This window comes from Equus asinus, chromosome 10, assembly GCF_041296235.1.
Source record: "Equus asinus isolate D_3611 breed Donkey chromosome 10, EquAss-T2T_v2, whole genome shotgun sequence".
Classification (NCBI taxonomy): domain Eukaryota; kingdom Metazoa; phylum Chordata; class Mammalia; order Perissodactyla; family Equidae; genus Equus; species Equus asinus.
This window is the reverse complement of record NC_091799.1, coordinates 24,332,841-24,353,449: the sequence shown is the minus strand read 5'-3', so window position 1 is coordinate 24,353,449 and position 20,609 is coordinate 24,332,841. Positions and strand designations below refer to the sequence as shown.

The following is a 20,609-nucleotide window of genomic DNA, read 5'->3' as shown; positions in this document are numbered from 1 at the left end:
AAGATGGTTGTTAGCCCAGTTCACGGATGTAGCTCGGAGAGGCTGGTAACTGGCCCAGGGTCCCACAGCTAAAGTTCTGCCTAACTAAGAGAGCTTTTTAGTTAAATGAGAATTCCAGAATAAAAAAGGCCCGTCCCCACACGGAGCACCTCAGAAACTACTCTTTTTTTATGTTGTTGTTATTTCAACATGGATCGATTTAAATGAATAGAAATCTCTTACCCAGGAACTGAAATGAAGGGTTTATTAAAGGAATTTGGTGAGTGATGGCTTTAATGAGTATGTAAAAACATCCTCATGTCTTTTTAGATGATCAATTCCTTCTTCTGTCACGTTAGATTACTGTGAGAGAAAATAGGTGTGAGCAGGACTAGCGAAAAATTTACCACTGATATGTAAAGGAAAATTAATGATACGGGCAGTAGGAAGAGATAGTAAGTGGACCGAGGCTAATAAGCTCTTCCCCCTGCATCCTCCCAAAATGACTCGGGGAGGCAGCTTGCTAAGGAGGAAGAGGGAGGAAGTGCTGTGTTTTTGTAAGGAATGTGCCAGACGTGTTAAAACCTGATATAGAAGGAGACGAAAACTACTTAGAAACATGGCTTTCTGGGGTACATACTGAGTTTTGTCCAGTGCTTTCCTGATGAAACGGACAGAAACCAGCTACCTGAAGTGGAAGGAAGGGTGGGGAAATACCTATCTCTTGGGAGCTTGCCAGCCCTTTTGCATCCACACAGAATAGTTAATAGACTAGTTTAACACACTGATGCCTCTGCCTTGAGTGCAACTGCAAAGCTTGAGTTTTTTGGCTGCAAGTGAGTCATTGCTCAACCAAGTGCAAACTGAACTCTATTTTTGGACCTTTGTTGACGTTGTTTTCAGCCTCTTATTTTAGAGAGAAAAAGAAACCAAGTTGATAAAAAACAAATACTGTTTTTGCCAAATCTAGGAAGGTTTTTGAAATACTTCAGAAGTATTTAATATTTGTATTTCTCAGCCATAATTAAATACTCTTCAGATTAATGATGTTTTACTTAACATAACAATATGTAGAGTACAGCAAGAATCTCTAAGTGAAGGGAATATTGGTAAAATCACTTCATTGCCACTTAATTGGGTAGATAATTTTAATTGAAAAATATGATATATAATATTACAGATTATTTTTAAATAAAAAGCTCATCCACAGTCTTGCCACCCTCAAATGACTATTTTTCTTTTTGTAACAAGCCTTTCTATCCCTGTTGACACAGATTTAGTTTACATAGTTTCTCTTACAGTGCCTGTACCATTTTAAATTTATTTTTTCAGCCAACATAGTATCATTAACATTCTAACCTGTTTTAAGGCTGCACAGTATTCCATTGTGTTGCTGCATTGTCACTTATTGACTCTATTATTTGTCAAGTCTTGTATTATTTCAGTAATACCATAAGCATTTTTATGTAATAGTTCTTCTGAATTCTTTTCTGGGAATTGGAGAGTCAAAATGAATGAACATTTCTATCAGTCTTTCTGTATTGCCTTGTTGTTTACCAAAAGAGTTCTACCAATTTACACTATCAATAGCTATGAGAGGGTATGATAACTGAATTGCTTTTTTTTTTGAGCAAGATTAGCCCTGAGCTAACTACTGCCAATCCTCCTCTTTTTGCTGAGGAAGACTGGCCCTGAGCTAACATCCATGCCCATCTTCCTCTACTTTATACATGGGACACCTACCACAGCATGGCTTGCCAAGTGGTGCCATGTCCGCACCCGGGATCTGAACTGGTGCACCCCGGGCCGCCGAGAAATGGAACGTGTGAACTTAACTGCTGCGCCACCGGGCCGGCCCCAACTGAATTGCTTTTAATGACAGTTTCTTTTCTAGACAAAAAATGCTGTTGAAAAGTTCTCTGATGCCAAGAGAAATTTACTACAAACTGAGAAAGATGCTGAAGAGCTAGAAAGGAGAGCTCAGGAAACTGCTGTTAACCTTGTCAAAGCTGACCAGCAGCTCAGGTGAGTGGAGCCCTTGGCCACTGAGGTATTCAGTGAGATGAATGAAAAGTTTGGTTTTAAGAGGATAATAATTGCTTTATGCTCAATAATGCATTCAGTCTAAGGGGCCTGGGAGGAATAAAGCAATGTGTTTTAGATTGCTCCAGGCTGACGCAGAGGATTTGGAGCAGCAGAAAATCGAGCAAGAAGAAATCTTGAAAGAAATAAACAAAATTGTTGCAGCAAAAGACTCAGACTTCCAAAGTCTAAACAAGAAGAAGGAAAAATTGACAGAAGAGTAAGTACGGCCTCTGTCGGGCTTCAAGGGGCTTGTGCGTTAAGACGGCTCTTGGGGTCAGTCTCCCTTCGGACCTGCCCTAGTCCTGCTGGTGCTTTGCAGGCTGCAGAAACTGCAGAATGACATTGAGACCGCAGAACGCAATGAGGATCACAACCTGCGGGTCCTTAAAGAGTCAGAGACCCTCCTGCAGGCCAAGAGAGCAGAGCTGGACAAGCTGAAAAGCCAGGTACAGCAGCAGACGCCGGAAACCAGTGCATGCTGCCTTGAAACCTGCATTCGTGTTATGATTATAAGAGTAATACATGTGTGATTGTAGGAAAGACTGTATACCGTATAAAGCACAAGTAAGGCTGTATGTCCTAGTGGTTGAGACTAGAGTCCAACCCAAACTTGAATCCCAGCTCGATACAGTATATTATTGAGTAAAAAATTGTCTCAAAACAGGATCCACTCTGAGATCATTTGTGTTAAACGTGTTTTTGAACACTTATATTTCTAGTCTATACCAGAGTACAAAAGCAGTCATCTGAGAAGAAGGGATTATGACTATTTTCTATATTCTTCCTTTTTGCATATCTGTATTTTCTGCTTTTTCTATAAAGAAATATGTGTTGCCCTTAAAACTGTAAGTAATTTTTAAATTTACAAAATGAATGAATTTTAAAAATCCTAACTTCCATTGCAAGGTAGTTGTCAAATGGAGTAAGGTATAGATATGAAAGTTCTTTGAAAACTGTAACCTGAGGGATAATCATTATCATACTGTTTTAGCTGTGATTTGAGTGATTTTGCGTATGTGAGCTCAAGGGTGTTCTTTAGGCATTTACGTCTGCTCCCCCAGCCTGGCCCGCCTAGCTTGCAGCTAGGATAATTAGAAGTAGGCCAGCTCCTAATTGCCCCCACCACCTTTAGCAGGACTGAATCGTCTCCATCTCAGCACTGCATCTGAGCTTTTGTGCAGCTTTGCATTCTTCCCTTTTTCAATGCAGGTGACAGGTCAGCAGCAGGAGATGGCCATCTTGGACAGGCAGTTAGGGCATAAGAAAGAGGAGCTGCATCTTCTCCAGGGAAGCATGGTCCAGGCCAAAGCTGACCTCCAGGAAGCGCTGAGACTGGGGGAAACGGAAGTGACTGAGAAGTGCAATCACATCAGGGTATGTTTCTCAGCAGGTTTTCTTCAGAGTCCTAGGACAGTGCTGTAGATTTATTTTGAGATATTTTCATTGGTTCCTCCCCAAATGCAAATATAAATTCCCGAATCTTGACTCCTCTGCAGCATCAGTGTGGTGTTACGGTATGTATCCGTGCTGTGGCTGCTGTATATAGCTCCCCACGTAATGTTTTCTGGGCATGTCCAAGGTTTTCTGTCTCTGTGCCTTTCTCATACCCTTTCTTCTCCAGGAATTCTCTTCCTGGGAATGTCCAGATCCTACCCACTTTTCATGGTCCAGCTTCATGCCACTAAGAAGACTTCCATGACCCTTCTTTTACCCCAGAAAGGGTTTCTCTTCTTCTGAGTTTGCTCGCACTCTGTGCATTTCCTCGGGCACCTTAGGCTTTCGTGATCATGTTTATGTTCCTGCCTTGCTTCCCCACGAGGTGCTAACCCCTTGAGGACAGGAGATGTATGGGACTCAGCCTTTTGTCTCTACAACACATTATCCTGTACGTAGTAAATATTGCCTATACATTTTACATGAAGATAATATGTTACTTTCTTACTTCTCTTATACAGAAATGTTAGTGTAAAATGTAGTGCTCTTCTTGACATAAAAGGCAAAAATAAGCTTGTTTCCAAATTTGAGTGTCTATGAAATGAGACAGTTAATAACAGAATTGATGTTAAGGTAATTTCCATGCATAATTTTGTGCAGGAGGGGTTGACTTTTTTTCTTTTTTTGTGCTCAGGAAGTAAAATCTCTTCTAGAAGAACTGAGTTTTCAGAAAGGAGAACTTAATGTCCAGATTAGTGAAAAAAAAACTCAACTTACATTTATAAAGCAGGAAATTGAAAAAGAGGAAGAAAATCTTCAGGTGGTTTTAGGGCAGATGTCTAAACATAAGACTGGTAAGTGTAAAAGAAAACAGCGTTTCAGGTTGGAAATGTCTGTATTCCAGGTCACAGAAACAATACAAAAGGTCAAATCAACTTCTTTTAAAGTTTAACCTTGTTACTAATAAGCAAAGAAAAGCAGATTATGAAAGGAATTTGACATTTTATGCCATTCAAACTGAGAAAGTTGATTTAAAAGCAAAATAATTATATTCATTGCTGACCAAGATGTGGTGAAAGGAGAGTGCTTATAGGCTGTTGATTGAAGTATAAATTGGAACGATCGCCTGATGTTTTAAAGCACTTAAAATTCACACCTGTGCCACCACTTAGCCCGTTTCTGGTTATCTAGGGAGGGGGATGTATGCATATCATAGCAATATTTTGTTTATCAATACATATATTTTAAGAAAAGTAAGCCTTTATTTCCTTGTTTCGTAAATTAAGCTGGCTGACTTGGCTACTTGCAGCAAAGTTTATAATGACCAAATTTGGAAACAAATGACCAATTGAAAAGCTGTATTTTTATCATTTAATGACATGTAAAAGTGCTGATGAGCAAAGTAAAGAAATAGATGAAAATTGAATATAGAGTATGGTCCCAATTTATTTAAAAATAACTGTGTGTGTATGTACATATGTGTCCTCCTGAAAGGAGATACGTCAAAATGCTGTTACAATAATGCTCGTCTTTGGACAGTGGGATATTGGTGGGTTTTTGGGTTTTTTATTATTTCTTTTTCAAATTTTCTATAGTGAGTAAATATTTTTATAATCATTAAAAGGTTAGTATTTAAAAATCTGTTCAAAGGGCAGAAAAATTGTTACATAAATCTCGGTTTATATTTTAAAGTTTTTCCTACTTATTTTGATTAAAATTCTTTTAGGTCGGGGTAAATGCTTTTAGAACTAGATCTTTGTTAAATGTTTTTGTTAAAATTTTTTTTTTTTTTTTTTAAAGATTTTATTTTTTCCTTTTTCTCCCCAAAGCCCCCCGGTACATAGTTGTGTATTCTTCGTTGTGAGTCCCTCTAGTAGTGGCATGTGGGACGCCGCCTCAGCGTGGTCTGACGAGCAGTGCCATGTCCGCGCCCAGGATTCGAACCGACGAAACACTGGGCCGCCTGCAGCGGAGCGCGCGAACTTAACCACTCGGCCACGGGGCCAGCCCCTTGTTAAAATATTTTTAACAAATTAAAATTTAACAAATGTTTAGCAATACTTTTAAAGGATCTTTTCATTAAGAGTACAATTAATTGGCTCCATTAATTCAGCGCAACAAAGATGTTTTTGATTATCTATTGTTTTTTGTGTCACTCAATGGCATTATTTTCTGTTTCATTTTGTAAATATTTCCAAGTTCACTTACTAGCTTGGACCATGCTTTGTTTCCGTTAGAACTAAAGAACATTCTGGACATGTTGCAACTTGAAAACAATGAGCTCCAAGGTTTGAAGCTACAACATGACCAAAAGTTGTCCGAGTTAGAGAAGACTCAGGTGGAAGTGCTAGAGGTAATAAGCCAGGCTGTTTGCCCTGGGCAGACCCCAGCCTTTCTCTGTGTTCGCGTGTTTGAGTTCTCTTTTGTCTGATCTAGGAGAAGCTGGAGTTGGAGAATTTGCAGCAGGCAGCCCTTCGACAGAGAGGGGAGATAGAGTGGCAGAAGCAGCTCCTTGAGAGGGACAAACGGGAAATAGAGCGAATAACTGCCGAGACCCGCGCCTTACAATCGTGTGTTGAGTCTTTGTGCAGAAAAAAGGATGATCTTGAAGAGAAATGTGACAGCTTCGAACAGAAGTTGGCACAAACCAAACGGTGAGAGCAGGAGCAAATAAGCTTGCAAGATCACTTCTTGAAGGCTAAAGCATTATAAACACACTATAAAAAAATTGGAGAATAGAGCAAAGGAAAAAAGTACTCCACAAACTAAGTATCACGATATAATTCACCAGGAGCATTTTTGGGTGAATTTCGTTTTAGAGTTTTTTTCCCTGATGCATTTTTTTAAATAGCCTGTTGTGGGTTTTTGTAAGTAAAATAATACATTCTGGAAGATATAAACAAATGGAGACATACGCCTTAGTTGTGGGCAGAAGACAGTATGTTAAGATTGAGTTCTCCTCACATTGCTCTATAGATTCAAAACAATCACAATCAAAATCCCAGTAGGCTTTTTACATAGAAGTTGATAATCTGGTTCTAAAATCCATTTGGAGATGCAAAGGACCTAGAATAGAGTCTAAAACTCTTTAGATGTGACGCCAGAACACCTTTGAAACAGAATGAAAGTTTAGGGCCGACACTACCTGATGTCAAGACTTAGTATATAGCTGTGGGAATCAGAACACTGGGATTGGTATAAAGACAGAGAAATAGACGAATGGAACAAATACACAGACCACGAGTAAACTCACAAATACCTGCACAACTGAATTGACAAAGGTGCAGAGGCTTTTCAGTAGAGAAAAGAGAGTCTTTTCAAAAAATGTTGATAAACTATTGCGTATCCAAAAGTCACACACACAAAAAGGAACCTTGATCCATATCTCATATTATATATAAAAATTAACTCAAAAGGGGCCATAAACATACATGTAAAACCTATATATAAAACTTCTAGGAGAAAATATAGAAGAAAACCTCTGTGACCCTGAGTCAGGCAAAAATTTCTTAGATATGACACCATAGCATGATTCATAAAAGAATAAATTGATAAAATTGGACTTCATCAAAATTTAAAGCTTCTGCTCCTCAAAAAACACTGTTAAAATAATGAAGAGATGTGTCACAGGTGGGGAGAAAAATCTTGAGAACCATTTATCTGATAAAGGATTTGTACTTAGCATATATATATAAAGAACTCTCAAAACTCAATAATTAGAAAACGAACAACCCAACTTTTCAAATGGGCAAAAGATTTGAACAGACATTTCACTTAAGAAGATACATGGATGACAAATAAGTACATGAGAAGATGCTCAGCATCATTAACCATTAGGGAAATGTGAATTAAAACCACAATGAGATGCCATTACACACCTATTAGAATGGTTAAAATGAATAATAATAATATAATAAATATATATATAAATATTATAATATAATAAAATAAATAAACTGACCATACCAAACGTTAGCAAGAAGCTTTCCTAGATGATTGGTGGGAGTGTAAAATGTTAGTAAGAACACTTTGGAAAATAGCTTGGCAGTTACTTAAAAATTCAAATGTATGCTTACCAGAAGGTCTGGCTATTCTACTCCTAGATGTTACTCATGAGACATGAAAGCCTGTGTTCACACAAAAACTGTACACTAAAGTCCAGAGCAGCTATGTTTGCAGTAGTCAAAAACTGGACACAGTCTAAGTGTCCATCTCCTGGTGAGTGGATGGACAAATTATAGTAGATCCGTACCATGGACTACCAGTCAGCAATCAAAAGAAAGTGGAGTATTGATCCACGCAGCATGGATAAGTAATTGTGCTCAATGAAAGAAACTAGACAAACACGAGTCCATACTGTATGATTTGATTTATGTAAAAAAGTGCATGCTCACGCGTGTCTGTTCTTTAGACAAATCCTATTACACATACAATTGTGTTTCCTGCTTCTTCACTTATTAGAAGCTAGTGATCCATTTTAATCACTCAGAATTTTGGGATTCTGAGTGCTATCTATGTTTTTAGCCCTGATTTTTTATAAAACTTCAATTTAGTACATGACTTTTTGAAAAATCTCCTACTTAGAAAGCTGAAAATAAGGTTTCTTTTGAAAATGAATTGAAGAGCCTTAAATTTTGTTCCCATTTATAATCATCCAGACTCCGCAGCTGCGTTATGAGAGCATGACACTGTTGCTCTTTTGTCTCGTGTGTGCTTGAGCATTTTACATCTGACAGTTGGACTTATTCTCTGCTTGCATGGTAGGGCTTTAGCAGCTACAGAAGAGGATAGCAAAAGGGAGCAATCCAACTTAGAAAAGTTGGAGTCGGATGTCAGAAGACTGCAGCAGGAACTAGACCAGCTAAACAGAGACAAACTGTCCCTGCACAGAGACATCGCAGCAATGCAGCAGCAGCTCCAAGGTGGGGGCCGCACAGCGGGAGGGGCGTGACCGTCTTCCTTTTGTTAGATTCTTTTTTTAATTGTTCAGTTTCTTATTACAGAAATAATTCATGCTAATGGGCATGGGGTTACTTTTAGAAGTGACAAAAATGTTCTAAATTAGACTACGGCGATGGTTGCACAGCTCTGTGAATGTACTAAAAGCCATTGAATTGTATACTTTACATGGTGAAATACATGGTATGTGAATTATATCTCAATAAACCTGTTACAAAACAACTAATTCATGTTCTTTAGAGAACAATTTAAAAACAGCAAAAAGATGAAATAAGAATTACTATTGACTTCACCCCTCAGAGAGAACTTCTGTTATCAGTTTAGTGAATATCCCTCCAGATTTCTCCTTGGGGTGTGTTGTGTGTGTATAGTTTTAAAAACAAAAAGATTCAGATAACATCTTTATTACCAAATCTTTGTAAATACTCATGATTGTTTATTTAGGAAAAGTTACTAAGTAATTCTAGCTAATGATATACTCGTTGAGTGTTTACTATGTCTAGGCATGATGCAAGTGTTTTACATGCATTTTATCATTTAATCCTTGTAACATTCTTATGAGATAGAAACTATTATTTCACCCAGTTACAGATGAGGCAGTTTAATAAGCTTAGTCTCCGTGTGACTTGCTTAAGAGAGAAGTGACTTGCTCAAGCTCGCACAGCTAGTAAGTGACAAAACCAGTATAGATATAAAATTTATTCTCAAATTGTCTTCCTGAAAAGTTATACCAAATGTATGTTTCCACCAGCAATTAGAAGGTACCTGTTTTTAAGCCGTGCACATCATCAACACGAGGTATTATCTGTAAATTTTTGTCTTGTGAGATTTTGAACATGTAAGTCTTTAAAAACCTGGGCTCCAAGGCCGGATCTGGGTTGTGCATGTAACTCTCTCATTTGGTCTTTAAGAAGATAGTGTAGCCTAGTCATGCATTTACCAGGAAGAAGTTTAAAATTCACTTCCACTCTACTCTTTTGGGGGGCTGATGGGAAACTGGAAAATGCATACATATGTACTTCTTATTTTATGTAAATGTTTTTTCTGTAGAAAAACGAGAAGGATTGAACTCACTACAGGAGGAGATAGCTGATGTTCAGGACCATTTGAACCTAGCCAAACAAGTAAGCTTAACAAATGTCATCTTCTAGTAGTATCCCGAAGGCATGCAGACAGTCGGTTGAAATAACAGATCAGGTAGGCTGGTTCCTTTTCACACCAGCAGATCCCAGAAAGGCCGTTTATTTAACACAAACATCATACACACAAGTGTTGGGCCAGTTTATTGTTGCAGAGCAGTGATTTTCTAATTTATTTTAGTCCTAGAACTCTTGATTCAGACAATGTTTTACTCAAAGCTAATAAGTAAGGTGATGGCAGGCCCAGAGCCCAACCCCTCCCCACCCACTCAGCAGCCCCTCTCGGGGTTCAGGGACAGAGGGCCCATCTCTCATCCACAGTAAGGCTGAGGCTTCCAAAGGCTAGGCTTAGATTTGATCCCTCATTGACCTGCAGAACATCTGCCAGCCCTGGGCCTCCATCTTGACAGATGTTGACTAGAGCAGATTCTTGACCTTGTACTTCTGATGATCTTCTTAAAGGCGATCCAGTGCTGTTCTGTGAGAACAGTGCTATAATTTGAGTTTGAGAGACTCTCAATCAATTCTGGACCTCGTTTCCACTATGGAAAAGAAGGCTTAGATTAGACATCTAAATTCTCTTCCTTCTACCTTCAGGATCCTGTGTTTCTGAGATGTATAAAACTTAAAATCAAAGTATTCTATTAAAAAGTCTTACACGGGTTCTTCTAAATATTTTCTGTGTTGTTAGAAATATGGTAACTTTTTCAAAATGCTTATTTTGAGTTCCTTGAAGAAAGAATATTTATTGTTTTCTGAGTTTTTTAACCTATATAAGTATATCAAGCAGTAACCAAACCATGACTTTAGGTTCATTTTCAGTAAGAACTAAGCCTCATTCACAGCTTTTCTTCGTCTTCTTAGCAATCCTGTGCGGTGAGTGTTGTTTATTCCCACCTCAGTGACAAGGGAACGAAAGCCCAGAGGAACTGAGTCTCTTCCTGAGGTTCTAACATCTTCTGTCATCCTACTTCTTAGGCACTAAAAGAGGAAAGCCGATGATTAAATTGAGCCCTGGTACCTTTGGTCAAGTTTGTTGGGATAACAAAGGATGTGGGATTTTTGCGCTTCTCATTTTATCAGACTGAGTAGATTCTGGAGTGGCGCCAGCCGCCTCTGGGAAAGATGGCTCCATTAGTAGTTTCAGTTTGTTCTTTCACTTGCAGGACCTGCTCCACATCACCAAGCATAAGGAGGCGCTGCTCAGCGAGCAGGCCAGGCTCCAGAGGGACGTCAGTGAATGGGTACAGAAGTCTGAAGACTGCCAGAGAGAAGGGGAGACGAAACGGCAGCAGCTTCAAGCTCTTCAGAATGAGGTGGAAGAGAACACGGCCAAACTAGCCCAGCAAGAAATGGTACTACACGTTTCTGACCATATCTAAAGAAGACACTTGGTCACCGTGTGAGCTTTTTCCCTGGCGGAAAGCTGCTGAGATTCCCCTTGGGACTAGCTTCCCTTGACTGCCCTGGGTAACCGGGGGGGGATTTCACACCAACCCTTACTCCCTTGATGTTAATATTTATGGACCACTAAGACCGTAGAGCATGGGTCCCATAAAGAACCTGGAGGGCCACGTGCCATTTGCTCCTGGAATCCCCTCCTCACATGCTGGCCCTGTTTGGTCATCTTTGTAAAGGGAGCTCGCCCTCTGTCACCGTGGGCTGTTTTCTGCTTTCTGTTGAACTGGACCCTGTCTAGGGCCCATGAAGTTTCCTTCATCTGGGACACTCAGTGTTGGTTATTTTATGAGTAACTAAGGTTGTTCTCTATTAAGCTGTTTCAGAGACTCCAGAAAGAGAGAGAAAGTGAAGAAAAAAAATTCGAAGCCAGTAAAGTGACCCTGAAGGAGCAGCATGAGCAGCTGGGAAAGGAAGTAACAGACCGGAAGGGCCGCCTGGACGAGGTGTGCACAGAGCTGTCGGCGGCCGAAGAGCGCGTCAGGGCCCTGCGGCAAGAGGAGTGGTGGGGTGAGAGCCTGGAGAAGACGCTCTCCCAAACCAGTATGTATTCTGGAACATCGCGCTGAGGGAGGGGGCGATGCTCGTTGTCCTGGAAGTGTGTAAAGGAGATCCTGGCCCCAGCCAGAGCTCGAGAGAAGCCCAGCGGGCAGTATGACTCCCCATTCGAGGCTCCCGGCCCCGTGAGAGATGAGGAGGCGCTCAGGGAGACACAGGCAAGTGTCTCTGTGGAGACGGCATTGGATCCTGAGCCTGACCGTCAGGTCTTTGTGCTTTACTCTGTTGCCTTCTTCGGGAGTGCCTTCTCAGGAACGTGGGACATTGAGGCAAAGAAGTGCCAGAAGGTGCTCTAAAGGCTTTCTGTGAAGTATGTTAGTTACGAGCTTTGGGAACAATGATCCATTTCGTTTCAACCAGTCAAAAAAACAATGTAACAGTCCGCTTCTGCCCAAACGCGACCTAGTGAATGGAGGCAGAGTACGGGTTTGCCTTTGGGCCTGCTTGCCCTCTCGTGAGCCGCGTAAGCAGACACAGGAATCCAGGGTAAATGATTGTTCTAACATCAGTCAGCGATTTTTCTCCTCCTTAGCTGCAGGCTTTACTGATGCTCAGAAAATGTCCCTTCAGCTGTACTCAGTGGACTTGGGGATCTGAAAGGATTGTTAGTCCTTTTTCCCTGGGAACTCTTGATACATCCGGACCCAGCCATGTCATTATGAAAATGAAACTTAACAAATATGCTGAGTGTGACCGTGCCAGAGGTGTGAAAAGTGAAATCTGGGCAAGGTGTTCCTCTGCAGAGGCTGAGTAGAAAAGTCTGTTTTAAATGTCACTCTTCTTTATAAGCCTTATTTATTGAGTGCTCACTATGCACCGGGTGTTTGCGTATATGGTTCCCATTGAACGCCAGGAGGTGGGTTTTCCCTGTATAGAATAGGACTCCTGCAGCTCCAAATCCTGCGTTCTCTCCACCGCACCATCTCTGTGAAGGGAGAAGTGGTGGTGTGGCTCCCTGTATTAAAATCAGGGTTTGTAGAAAACATTTCAGCAGTCTGTTCCATGTTTCCTGCACCTCAGGATTGGTGCTCTTTACTCTGGCTGGTCTCAGAGACTCCAAGGAGAAGACAAGAGCTGTCTGTCACTTTGGAATCAATTGTGTCACGAGGCGCCCTGATCTGGGCCTTTTTCTGGGCGTCTGCTGCGGGTTCTGGAGGATCTGGAGGACTCTGGGATGGGGGAATGGGTGGCATGTCATCATGTATTTGCCCATGAGGGAGGGTTGTGTGGCTCTGTGCACAGCCAGCCCAGAGCCTCTGGCTAAACTACTAAAACTGCTCATTCCAGAACGACAGCTTGCAGAACGGGAGCAGCAATTAATGGAAAAGTCGAGTGAGCTGCTGGCTCTCCAGAAAGAGATGGACTCTATGAGGGCAGACTTCAGCCTCTTGCGGAACCAGTTCTTGACAGAGAGGAACAAAGCTGAGAGGCAGGTTGCCGGCCTGAAGGAAGCACTTAAGACCCAGCGGAGCCAGCTGGAGAAAACCCTCCTTGTGAGTACCTACTGCCCTGGCAGTTGATGAGGAAAGGATGCATTTAAAATCAAACTAAAACACTGCTTTGCTGTAGAGAAAATAAGTTGCCTGTCAACCCAGTCCCTAACCCAACTGTTATTTTTGGTGTATTTGTGCATAATGTGTTCTTGAAGCCGATGGTAAATTTTGCCTGAGTCCAGGCTGCAGCCCTCGTGGAGCCCTGGCTGGCTGGGAAGACGGTCACGCGGACAGACAACGTCCGCACAAAGCAGAGAGCACTCCGAGCTAGCGGCCTCTGCTCATGCCTCCCTTGGGGGCGGGGAAGGCTTCCAAAGACGTTTTACACACCTGCAGTCAGGGCTCGCAGACTTTTCTCATCCCGCCCTTTTCGGCCAACATGAGCTTTAGTTAATCATTATCCTAAATCCAGGAAGCTCCCTCTACCATGCTTTTATTTCTGAAATACATTTTCAGAGGTGATACTCAGATGAGTTGAAACAGTTTATGGTGGTTGGAGGCAGGTGGGCAGCAATAGGGACTGTCGCAGGAATGGATTTTTCTAACACCCTCTAGAGGAATTCATGGAGCCCGGTTGTGTGAATGGAACTTTCAAACCACATGTGTTTCCCAAAGGGCAACATGCTTACAACCAGCGATAGGCAACGTGAGTGTAAAGACAGTATGTGGATGTCTAGATTTTAATCCTCCCAGTAACCCTTTGAGGATGTGTATTATTGTTCCCATTTTACAATTAATGGAGGCTCAGAAAGGGGACGTAACTCATTATCAAAAGTAATGTTGTAGATCTAGGAGGCCCTGGGCTAACAGACTCTGACCACGTGTGTACTCCCAGCTCTACCACAGCTGCTAGAGAAGGCAGCTAGAATGAGCCCCATTTTACAGCCAGAGAAGCTGAGGCCCAGATGGGAAAAGAAGTTAGAGAGCTAGTGAGTGTGTCAGCTAGCCACGCACACGTCCATGTGCTGGACCCAGAGTTATTTTCCTCCTCCTCTGCTAGGAGCAAAAGCAGGAGAACAGCTGCATGCAGAAGGAGATGGCAACAATCGAACAGGTGGCCCAGGACAACCACGAGCGGGCCAGGCGCCTGATGAAGGAGCTCAACCAGATGCAGCACGAGTACACGGAGCTCAAGCAACAGGTGTGCACCTGGGCCCGGCTGGCCACCCGGGACGGGGGGCTCAGGCATGCTCACGCCCCACTGGGCGCAGACAGATTCTGTTTCTTAAATAGCTCTTTGAAAAGGACCATTTCTTTGTGGAAATTGTGAAAGCTAATTATAAGAATATCCTTTAAGTCAAATCTGTTTTTCTAGTCTTAAAATTTAGAAATGTACCTCCACAAGAAAAAAGTATTTATTCAAAATATACTTTTAAAATTCCCGTAAGTTCAGGGGCCGGCCCGTTGGCGCAGCAGTTAAGTGTTCACATTCCGCTTCAGCGGCCCGAGGTTCACTGGTTCACATCCCGGGTGCAGACATGACACTGCTTGGCAAGCCATGCTGTGGCAGGCATCCCACATATAAAGTAGAGGAAGATAGGCATGGCTGTTAGCTCAGGGCCAGTCTTCCTCAGCAAAAAGAGAATTGTCAGCAGTTAGCTCAGGGCTAATCTTCCTCAAAAAAATTCCCTTAAGTTCAAGCTTTTTATGTTAGTTTTTGAAAGAAAAATGGCAATTTTTCAGCATAAAATTTTATCAGGTCCCAAAGAACTGTGTTGGAATGTTAGAATTTATGCCAGAAACAAGTCTGTAAGAGCCAAACCCACGGGCAAGAAAAAATGACTCGGGGGAACCTTTGATATCCTGTGTGTAACCAGGCTGAGGGTGTGAGAGCAGTTCACATTTAGACTGGGAGAGTCTATTCCTAGATGGCCCTGTTGTCCCTTAGCCGGTGTCAGCGTCTGGGCCACTCCTGAACTCTCTAGTAGGGCTACTGTGGCCACTCTGTTGACCCTGCCAGACTTTGTCCTTTGGACGACCCCGTATGGCCATTCACTTTCATCTGTGCCTTCAACCTCTTCCCCCCCCCCCACCCCCGCCCCTGCACACATACCCTTTGGTTCAAGAAAAAAATAGCTGTTTTATTTAAAGGCCCCAAGCCTCTGCCGACTTGAAAGGGCCATTGGCAGTGGGTGTGACTCTATTGTCTTCACTAAGCTCTTTATGGGGAGAGCCACACAGAGTCGTCTCAGGTATTAAACAGTCTGTAACACCTGAGGAAGCCTCTAGACTGCCCCAAACGTCAGATTTTTCACTTATAAAGTGAGCATTTGACCAGATCATTTCTGAGGCCCCTTCCAGGACTAACATTTATAATCTAGATTCTTTCAGTAAATGGCCCTTTTCTCACCTGGGGTTTAATTACTGTGGTTGCCATTTATTGGGTACCACTAAGGTGCTTCATACCGATTCTCAGTTCTCACATTGCTGAACACAGGGTGTCATCTCCATGGAGAAATGAGGTAGCAGCGGTTCGGAAGTTAGCTGACTCGCCCCCGTCTTCCGGGTAATGCTGACTGGAAATGAGATTGGCATCCGGCTCCATCGAGCTGCCTTCCAGGGAGCAGCACGCCTTCCGGGACACTGTGCCCCGCTTCTCTAAAGGGGAGGTCGCTGCGGTCCAGTTGTCAGTGAAATTGTTTATTTGGTAGTTTATAGGTACTTGAGTAGTTGAAAAATCACAAGTTTTTACAGTTCTAATGATCGCAGTAGTTGACATTTGTAGATCTTTAAATACATGACATGTTAAACATTTCAATTCTAAGTCAGTCCCAAACTTTACCCCACGGTCAGTGACTCTCACTCACTCTTTAGATGGCAAACCAAAAAGATGTGGAGAGAAGACAAGTGGAAATCAGTGAAGCAATGAGGACACTTAAATCTGAGGTGAAAGATGAAATTAGGAGCAGTCTGAAGAATCTCAACCAGTTTCTTCCAGAACTACCAGCAGATCTGGAAGCTATTTTGGAAAGAAACGAAAACCTAGAAGGAGGGTTGGAAAGCTTGAAAGAGAACTTTCCATTCCCCGTGAGTGAGAGACCATCACCTTTTGAAGAAAAACTGAATTTTTCCCAGGTTCACATAATGGTAAGGGTTCATCTTGCTATTCTTGGACTTGCCAGAAGGACAGTCTGGTTCCCAGCTCCTCCAGATAAGCTAAAAACAGACTTGGGGGTCAGGAGTGGTGGGAGGGAAAGGCTGGCCGGTTACTGAGAGTGGCGGTTGGTGACTCTGTGATGTTTCTGTTTCCCTCTGGAAAAGGATGAACACTGGCGTGGAGAAGCACTCCGAGAGAAACTGCGTCACCGGGAAGATCGACTCAAGGTTGCCCTTTACGAAAAACACCTATGAGATACTTGGCACATTGAGGGAGTGGGGGGAATTGCGTACCCTTACGTACCTCCGTCACATTCGCTCCACTGCCGCTCACAGCAGTGGTGTAGATCATGGGGTCGAGGCTCAGAGCAGCTGGCATCACACAGTCAATGGCAGGGACAGCATTCACAACCATGAATTCTGGTGTTAAGCCCAGTGTTCTTTAACCTGAGTAATGCTGCTTTGCCTCAACTAAAACTGACAGAACCTAAGTATTTGGGACCGGAAATAGAGATACAGTGATAAACGACGGGGAGCTTACAGGCCAGTGGTTGCGGAGAGACTAGGAACACTGGAAAAGTAGGCTTGGGGTTAGATGAGTTGTTTAGCTCAGACCCCGTTGAGTCTGGAGGCCTTGTGAGACGGCCAGGGGAGGATGGCAGCCGGAAATGGGAGTCTAGGATTTATTGGTCAGTGTTGGCCTCAAGGCTTGGGGGTGAAGAGTACAGGTGGGAGTTCCAAAATGAGAGTGAGGCAGAACGAGAGAGGACAGAATGCGCCTGTGGAGAGCGGCACACACGCAGCATGGGCTGAGCGAGTGGAGGCCCTTGACGTCCAGTAGCCTCCAGCCACTATTTAAATGTAAATTCATGACAATTAAATCAGGTTAAAAATTCACTTCTTCGGTTGCCACATTTCAAGTGCTCACTAGCCATGTATTGGACAGCACAGATACACAGGGTTCCCATCGTCACGGAAAGTTCTGTCAGACAGTGTGGCTGTAGACTTTGGGAGAACCATTTCAAAGGTATGGCATGGGGGAAAGCCAGGAAGCAGCCTAGAGTTGAGAGGTAAATCCATTGTGAGACGCTGAAGATATCGAGTGTAAACCAGTCTTCTTTTGAGTCTGGGCAGAGACTGAGAAGTCTGGTCTCTGAGAGAAGGCAGTGTTACTGGGGAGGCCGGGGATGCAGAAATCCTAAGCACTGTTACAGCGGAGAGGCCAGGCTGAGTAGAAGGCCCGGTTAATGACACCACGGAGTGGTAACAGTTTACGCACACGGAGTAGCCATCTGGCAGTGCCTATGGTTTTTTTTTAGGACGAGCATTTGCAGCAGCCATTCCTACTTCATGATAGTTGAGTAATAGTTCTGGTGCATTTCTTCTGTGTAAAACCCTAAACTTTACCCTAACACTTTCAGGCCCAACTGCGACACTGTATGTCTAAGCAAGCCGAGGTGTTGATTAAAGGGAAGCGGCAGACAGAGGGCACTTTGCACAGCTTGAGGAGACAAGTCGACGCGTTAGGGGAACTGGTCACCAGCACCTCTGTGGAGTCCGCATCGTCAGCCAGCCTGTCTCAGCTGGAGTCTTCCCTGGCAGAGGACTCTCACCTCGGACCGAGCCAGGTGAGAGGAAGCTCTTCACGTGGGTCTGAGCAGTGGCTGGCAGGAACCTGAAAGCTTCAGAGTCCCTAATCTGGAGGAGACTGAGAAGGACGGAAATGCCCCCTTCAAATCTCTGCCAAACGTGTAGGGAAGACTGTTTTCCCTGGTCTGGGAAAGCTGGAATCAACTGACAGTAGATGGAGAAAGACGACAGGCTGATGGCTTAGGAAACAGACTAGACTGGAGACGGCGTGACCTGTCAGGGACGGGGTTATTCCACTATTACTGTCCTCCACTTCCGGAGCTCCGTATTCTCCACTCGGTCAATAGCGAGTTCAGACCTGGGAGGCCGATCTGAGTCCTCATTTAGTCCATCTCCCTGTATCTTGGGGAAAGATGACTGACTGTGCCTACTGTTATTCCTCAGGAAAAGTCTGAACACAGACCTCTTCACCCAGGGTCTCCAAAGACTCCTGAGTTTCACACAGCTTTTGTGTGAGACGAGGATAAGTTAATAGTCATTTAGGAGGAACATGAGATACAGTCATGGAACTGGTAAATAGTAATTCTGTCAGAGACAGATAATAGCTATCATTTTTGAGTGCCTACTGTGTGTGTATACCAAACACTTTACATATATTATCTCATTTAGTCTTTACATCTTGGGAGGTAGGAATTATCCCTTTATATACATAAGGAAATTGTATAACATGAAAAATGATGTCAAGATCACAGGAAAAGACAAAACCAGGACTATGGGCTAATCTGTCTTTACCACAGAGCAGTATATGGGATGGTTGAGCCACAAGTAACATTCAAGGACAACTGCCTCTTTAATAGGCACACAGCTCATTAGCGGCAAAACCAAGATTTGAATATAATTACCTTAAAACTTTCTGTGATAGGACCCAAGGCCAGAACCATCATGGGCCTCAGGGCAGGCCTTAGGGAAGAAAGTGTGAGAGGCGTGAGAGTAGTGGGAGATGAGTGCACAGGGGCTTGGGGGCCGGGTTCAATAATCAGCTCAGGGTGGCAGCCACAGGAGTTCAGGTGCTCTAAACTGGAGAGAGTAACAGAGGTGTTAGAGGCACAGTGGGTAGGGCTGAGATTGCCAGAATTATTTTGGAGTCTGGAGTCATAATCCAGGTCTTTGTGGGACAAGGCCTGAACTAGGGTGGAGTTAGGGGGCTGGCTTCTGAGCCTAATGTTTTTCTCTCCCTTTTCAGAGCTCCTTCCAGCCAGTTCTGCAAGGTTCCTCACAATCACTAGACAGTTACTGACACTGATGCCTTTTCCAGCTTCCTGCTCACAGGGTACATATGTTACAGAGTTCTTTTAACTAGCACTTTCAGTTGGAAGATTTTGAATTCTAACTAACCTAGAAAAAGCTTTTCTCTCAGATAATTCTGTACAGCATTCCCTCTTAAAATATTTTTCCAAAGAGGTACTCAAACACATATTTTACGTATTAGCTATCATGCTATCAATTGTGAATTTACTTAAGACCTGCTTTTTACTGTTGCAAGAATTCATCCTTCCTTGCTGTCTTACTGTAGGAAAAGAATGGCTCTGCTGGATGAGGAAATCTGAGGAAATACCTTCCCGACTACCTCACTAACTTCGTAATTGGAACGCCACTTCGTAATTTTATCAAGAGCCAGTGAATTCAGATGCTGAAACTCCACTGTAGTTTATTTCACTTATAATGCCAGGGACTTTGTAAGTCACTTGTGTTGTTATAAAACCAATGCTGACTGTAACTGCAAATTTGAATCTATAAACTGGTAAAATCTATAGTTACAAAGGAAAAAATGTACTTAAGCCCCTCTTCATTTATAGTGTCAAGAGTTATTTTTGGATTTTGCTTAAAATCTATTTTCATATAAAAATAAAAGATAAAATAAATTTGAGTTTGTCATCTGACTTTACATTTCAAAGATCTAAAGTAAAGCCCTCAAATTTTTACCTTAATTCCAAGAAAATTACCATCTTTCAAATGGTTTTCCACCTTTTGCCTGGAGGTTGCGGTAGTTGTACCTATCGATGAATGTGTGTCATCATTTGGAAATATCCGTTATAAAACTCTTATTCTTCAGGTGATCTTCCTCAACCAAAAGTATTCTTTGGTAGAAAATTAAGAGCTTTGTACTTTGGAGAATCTGACCCAGTGGTAAATTCAGTTGTGTTCAGACTAAAATTCTTGAACTATTATAATTAATGGTTCAACTCCATGAGCTATAAATACATTATTTCTTTAAAAACAAGAATAGCAATTACTGTCACAATAGCATGTGTGGCAACAGAATAACTCCCCTGGGCTAAGTGAAGTATGAAACTGCATGGAAGAGATCAGGTTTCTAAACATTCCCAAGGACTCTTCTCTGAGCCCCTAGATGGCTTCGGAGCCATGGCAGGTATTCTGCCGTGTTCCTACAAAACAGAGCCGCACGGTGCACTGATCCCTCACCACCTACTGAGGCTTTTATTTCTGAAAAGTTGTTTGGCTAGAAATGAACCATTAAGATACGGTATAAATATAATTATGATAAAGACAATTAAACTGGCATAAAATTTATTAACAGTAAATTTAGAAGGCATCCACTTCCAAAACTTGATTCGGTAGTGTCTTTTGTACTTACGTTCTCCTTTGTTTCATTTTCACAAGTCTTAGCAAAATGCCTAAAAGCCTTGCCTAGTCACAACCATTGAAATCCTTCAGGGACAGTTTCCTGTCCTGTCTGAAAAATACCTTCTTAAACTGCCACATGAATGCTATAGTCCCACAGAAAAAGGAATGGAAG

General features: G+C 42.5%; 1 protein-coding gene across 10 annotated transcripts in view; it reads left to right on the top strand.

Moving 5' to 3' along the window:
- The window catches only part of CNTRL (centriolin), a 79,846-nt gene extending 60,133 nt beyond the window's left edge, over nucleotides 1-19,713 (top strand). For 9 of the 10 annotated variants that reach the window (XM_070518848.1, XM_070518847.1, XM_070518854.1 and 6 more), the window contains 18 exons: nucleotides 1,874-2,004; nucleotides 2,141-2,281; nucleotides 2,384-2,510; nucleotides 3,274-3,438; nucleotides 4,193-4,352; nucleotides 5,736-5,851; nucleotides 5,935-6,152; nucleotides 8,263-8,420; nucleotides 9,508-9,581; nucleotides 10,763-10,951; nucleotides 11,372-11,597; nucleotides 12,900-13,105; nucleotides 14,106-14,246; nucleotides 15,920-16,192; nucleotides 16,367-16,429; nucleotides 17,623-17,829; nucleotides 19,035-19,121; nucleotides 19,365-19,713. In XM_070518848.1, coding sequence (XP_070374949.1) covers nucleotides 1,874-2,004; nucleotides 2,141-2,281; nucleotides 2,384-2,510; nucleotides 3,274-3,438; nucleotides 4,193-4,352; nucleotides 5,736-5,851; nucleotides 5,935-6,152; nucleotides 8,263-8,420; nucleotides 9,508-9,581; nucleotides 10,763-10,951; nucleotides 11,372-11,597; nucleotides 12,900-13,105; nucleotides 14,106-14,246; nucleotides 15,920-16,192; nucleotides 16,367-16,429; nucleotides 17,623-17,829; nucleotides 19,035-19,088 — 2,649 coding nt within the window. In that variant the 3' untranslated portion in view covers nucleotides 19,089-19,121; nucleotides 19,365-19,713. The remainder of the gene's footprint in view (nucleotides 1-1,873; nucleotides 2,005-2,140; nucleotides 2,282-2,383; nucleotides 2,511-3,273; nucleotides 3,439-4,192; nucleotides 4,353-5,735; nucleotides 5,852-5,934; nucleotides 6,153-8,262; nucleotides 8,421-9,507; nucleotides 9,582-10,762; nucleotides 10,952-11,371; nucleotides 11,598-12,899; nucleotides 13,106-14,105; nucleotides 14,247-15,919; nucleotides 16,193-16,366; nucleotides 16,430-17,622; nucleotides 17,830-19,034; nucleotides 19,122-19,364) is intronic. The other variant, XM_070518849.1, reaches the window with a different exon arrangement.
- The last annotated feature ends 896 nt before the right edge of the window (nucleotides 19,714-20,609 follow it).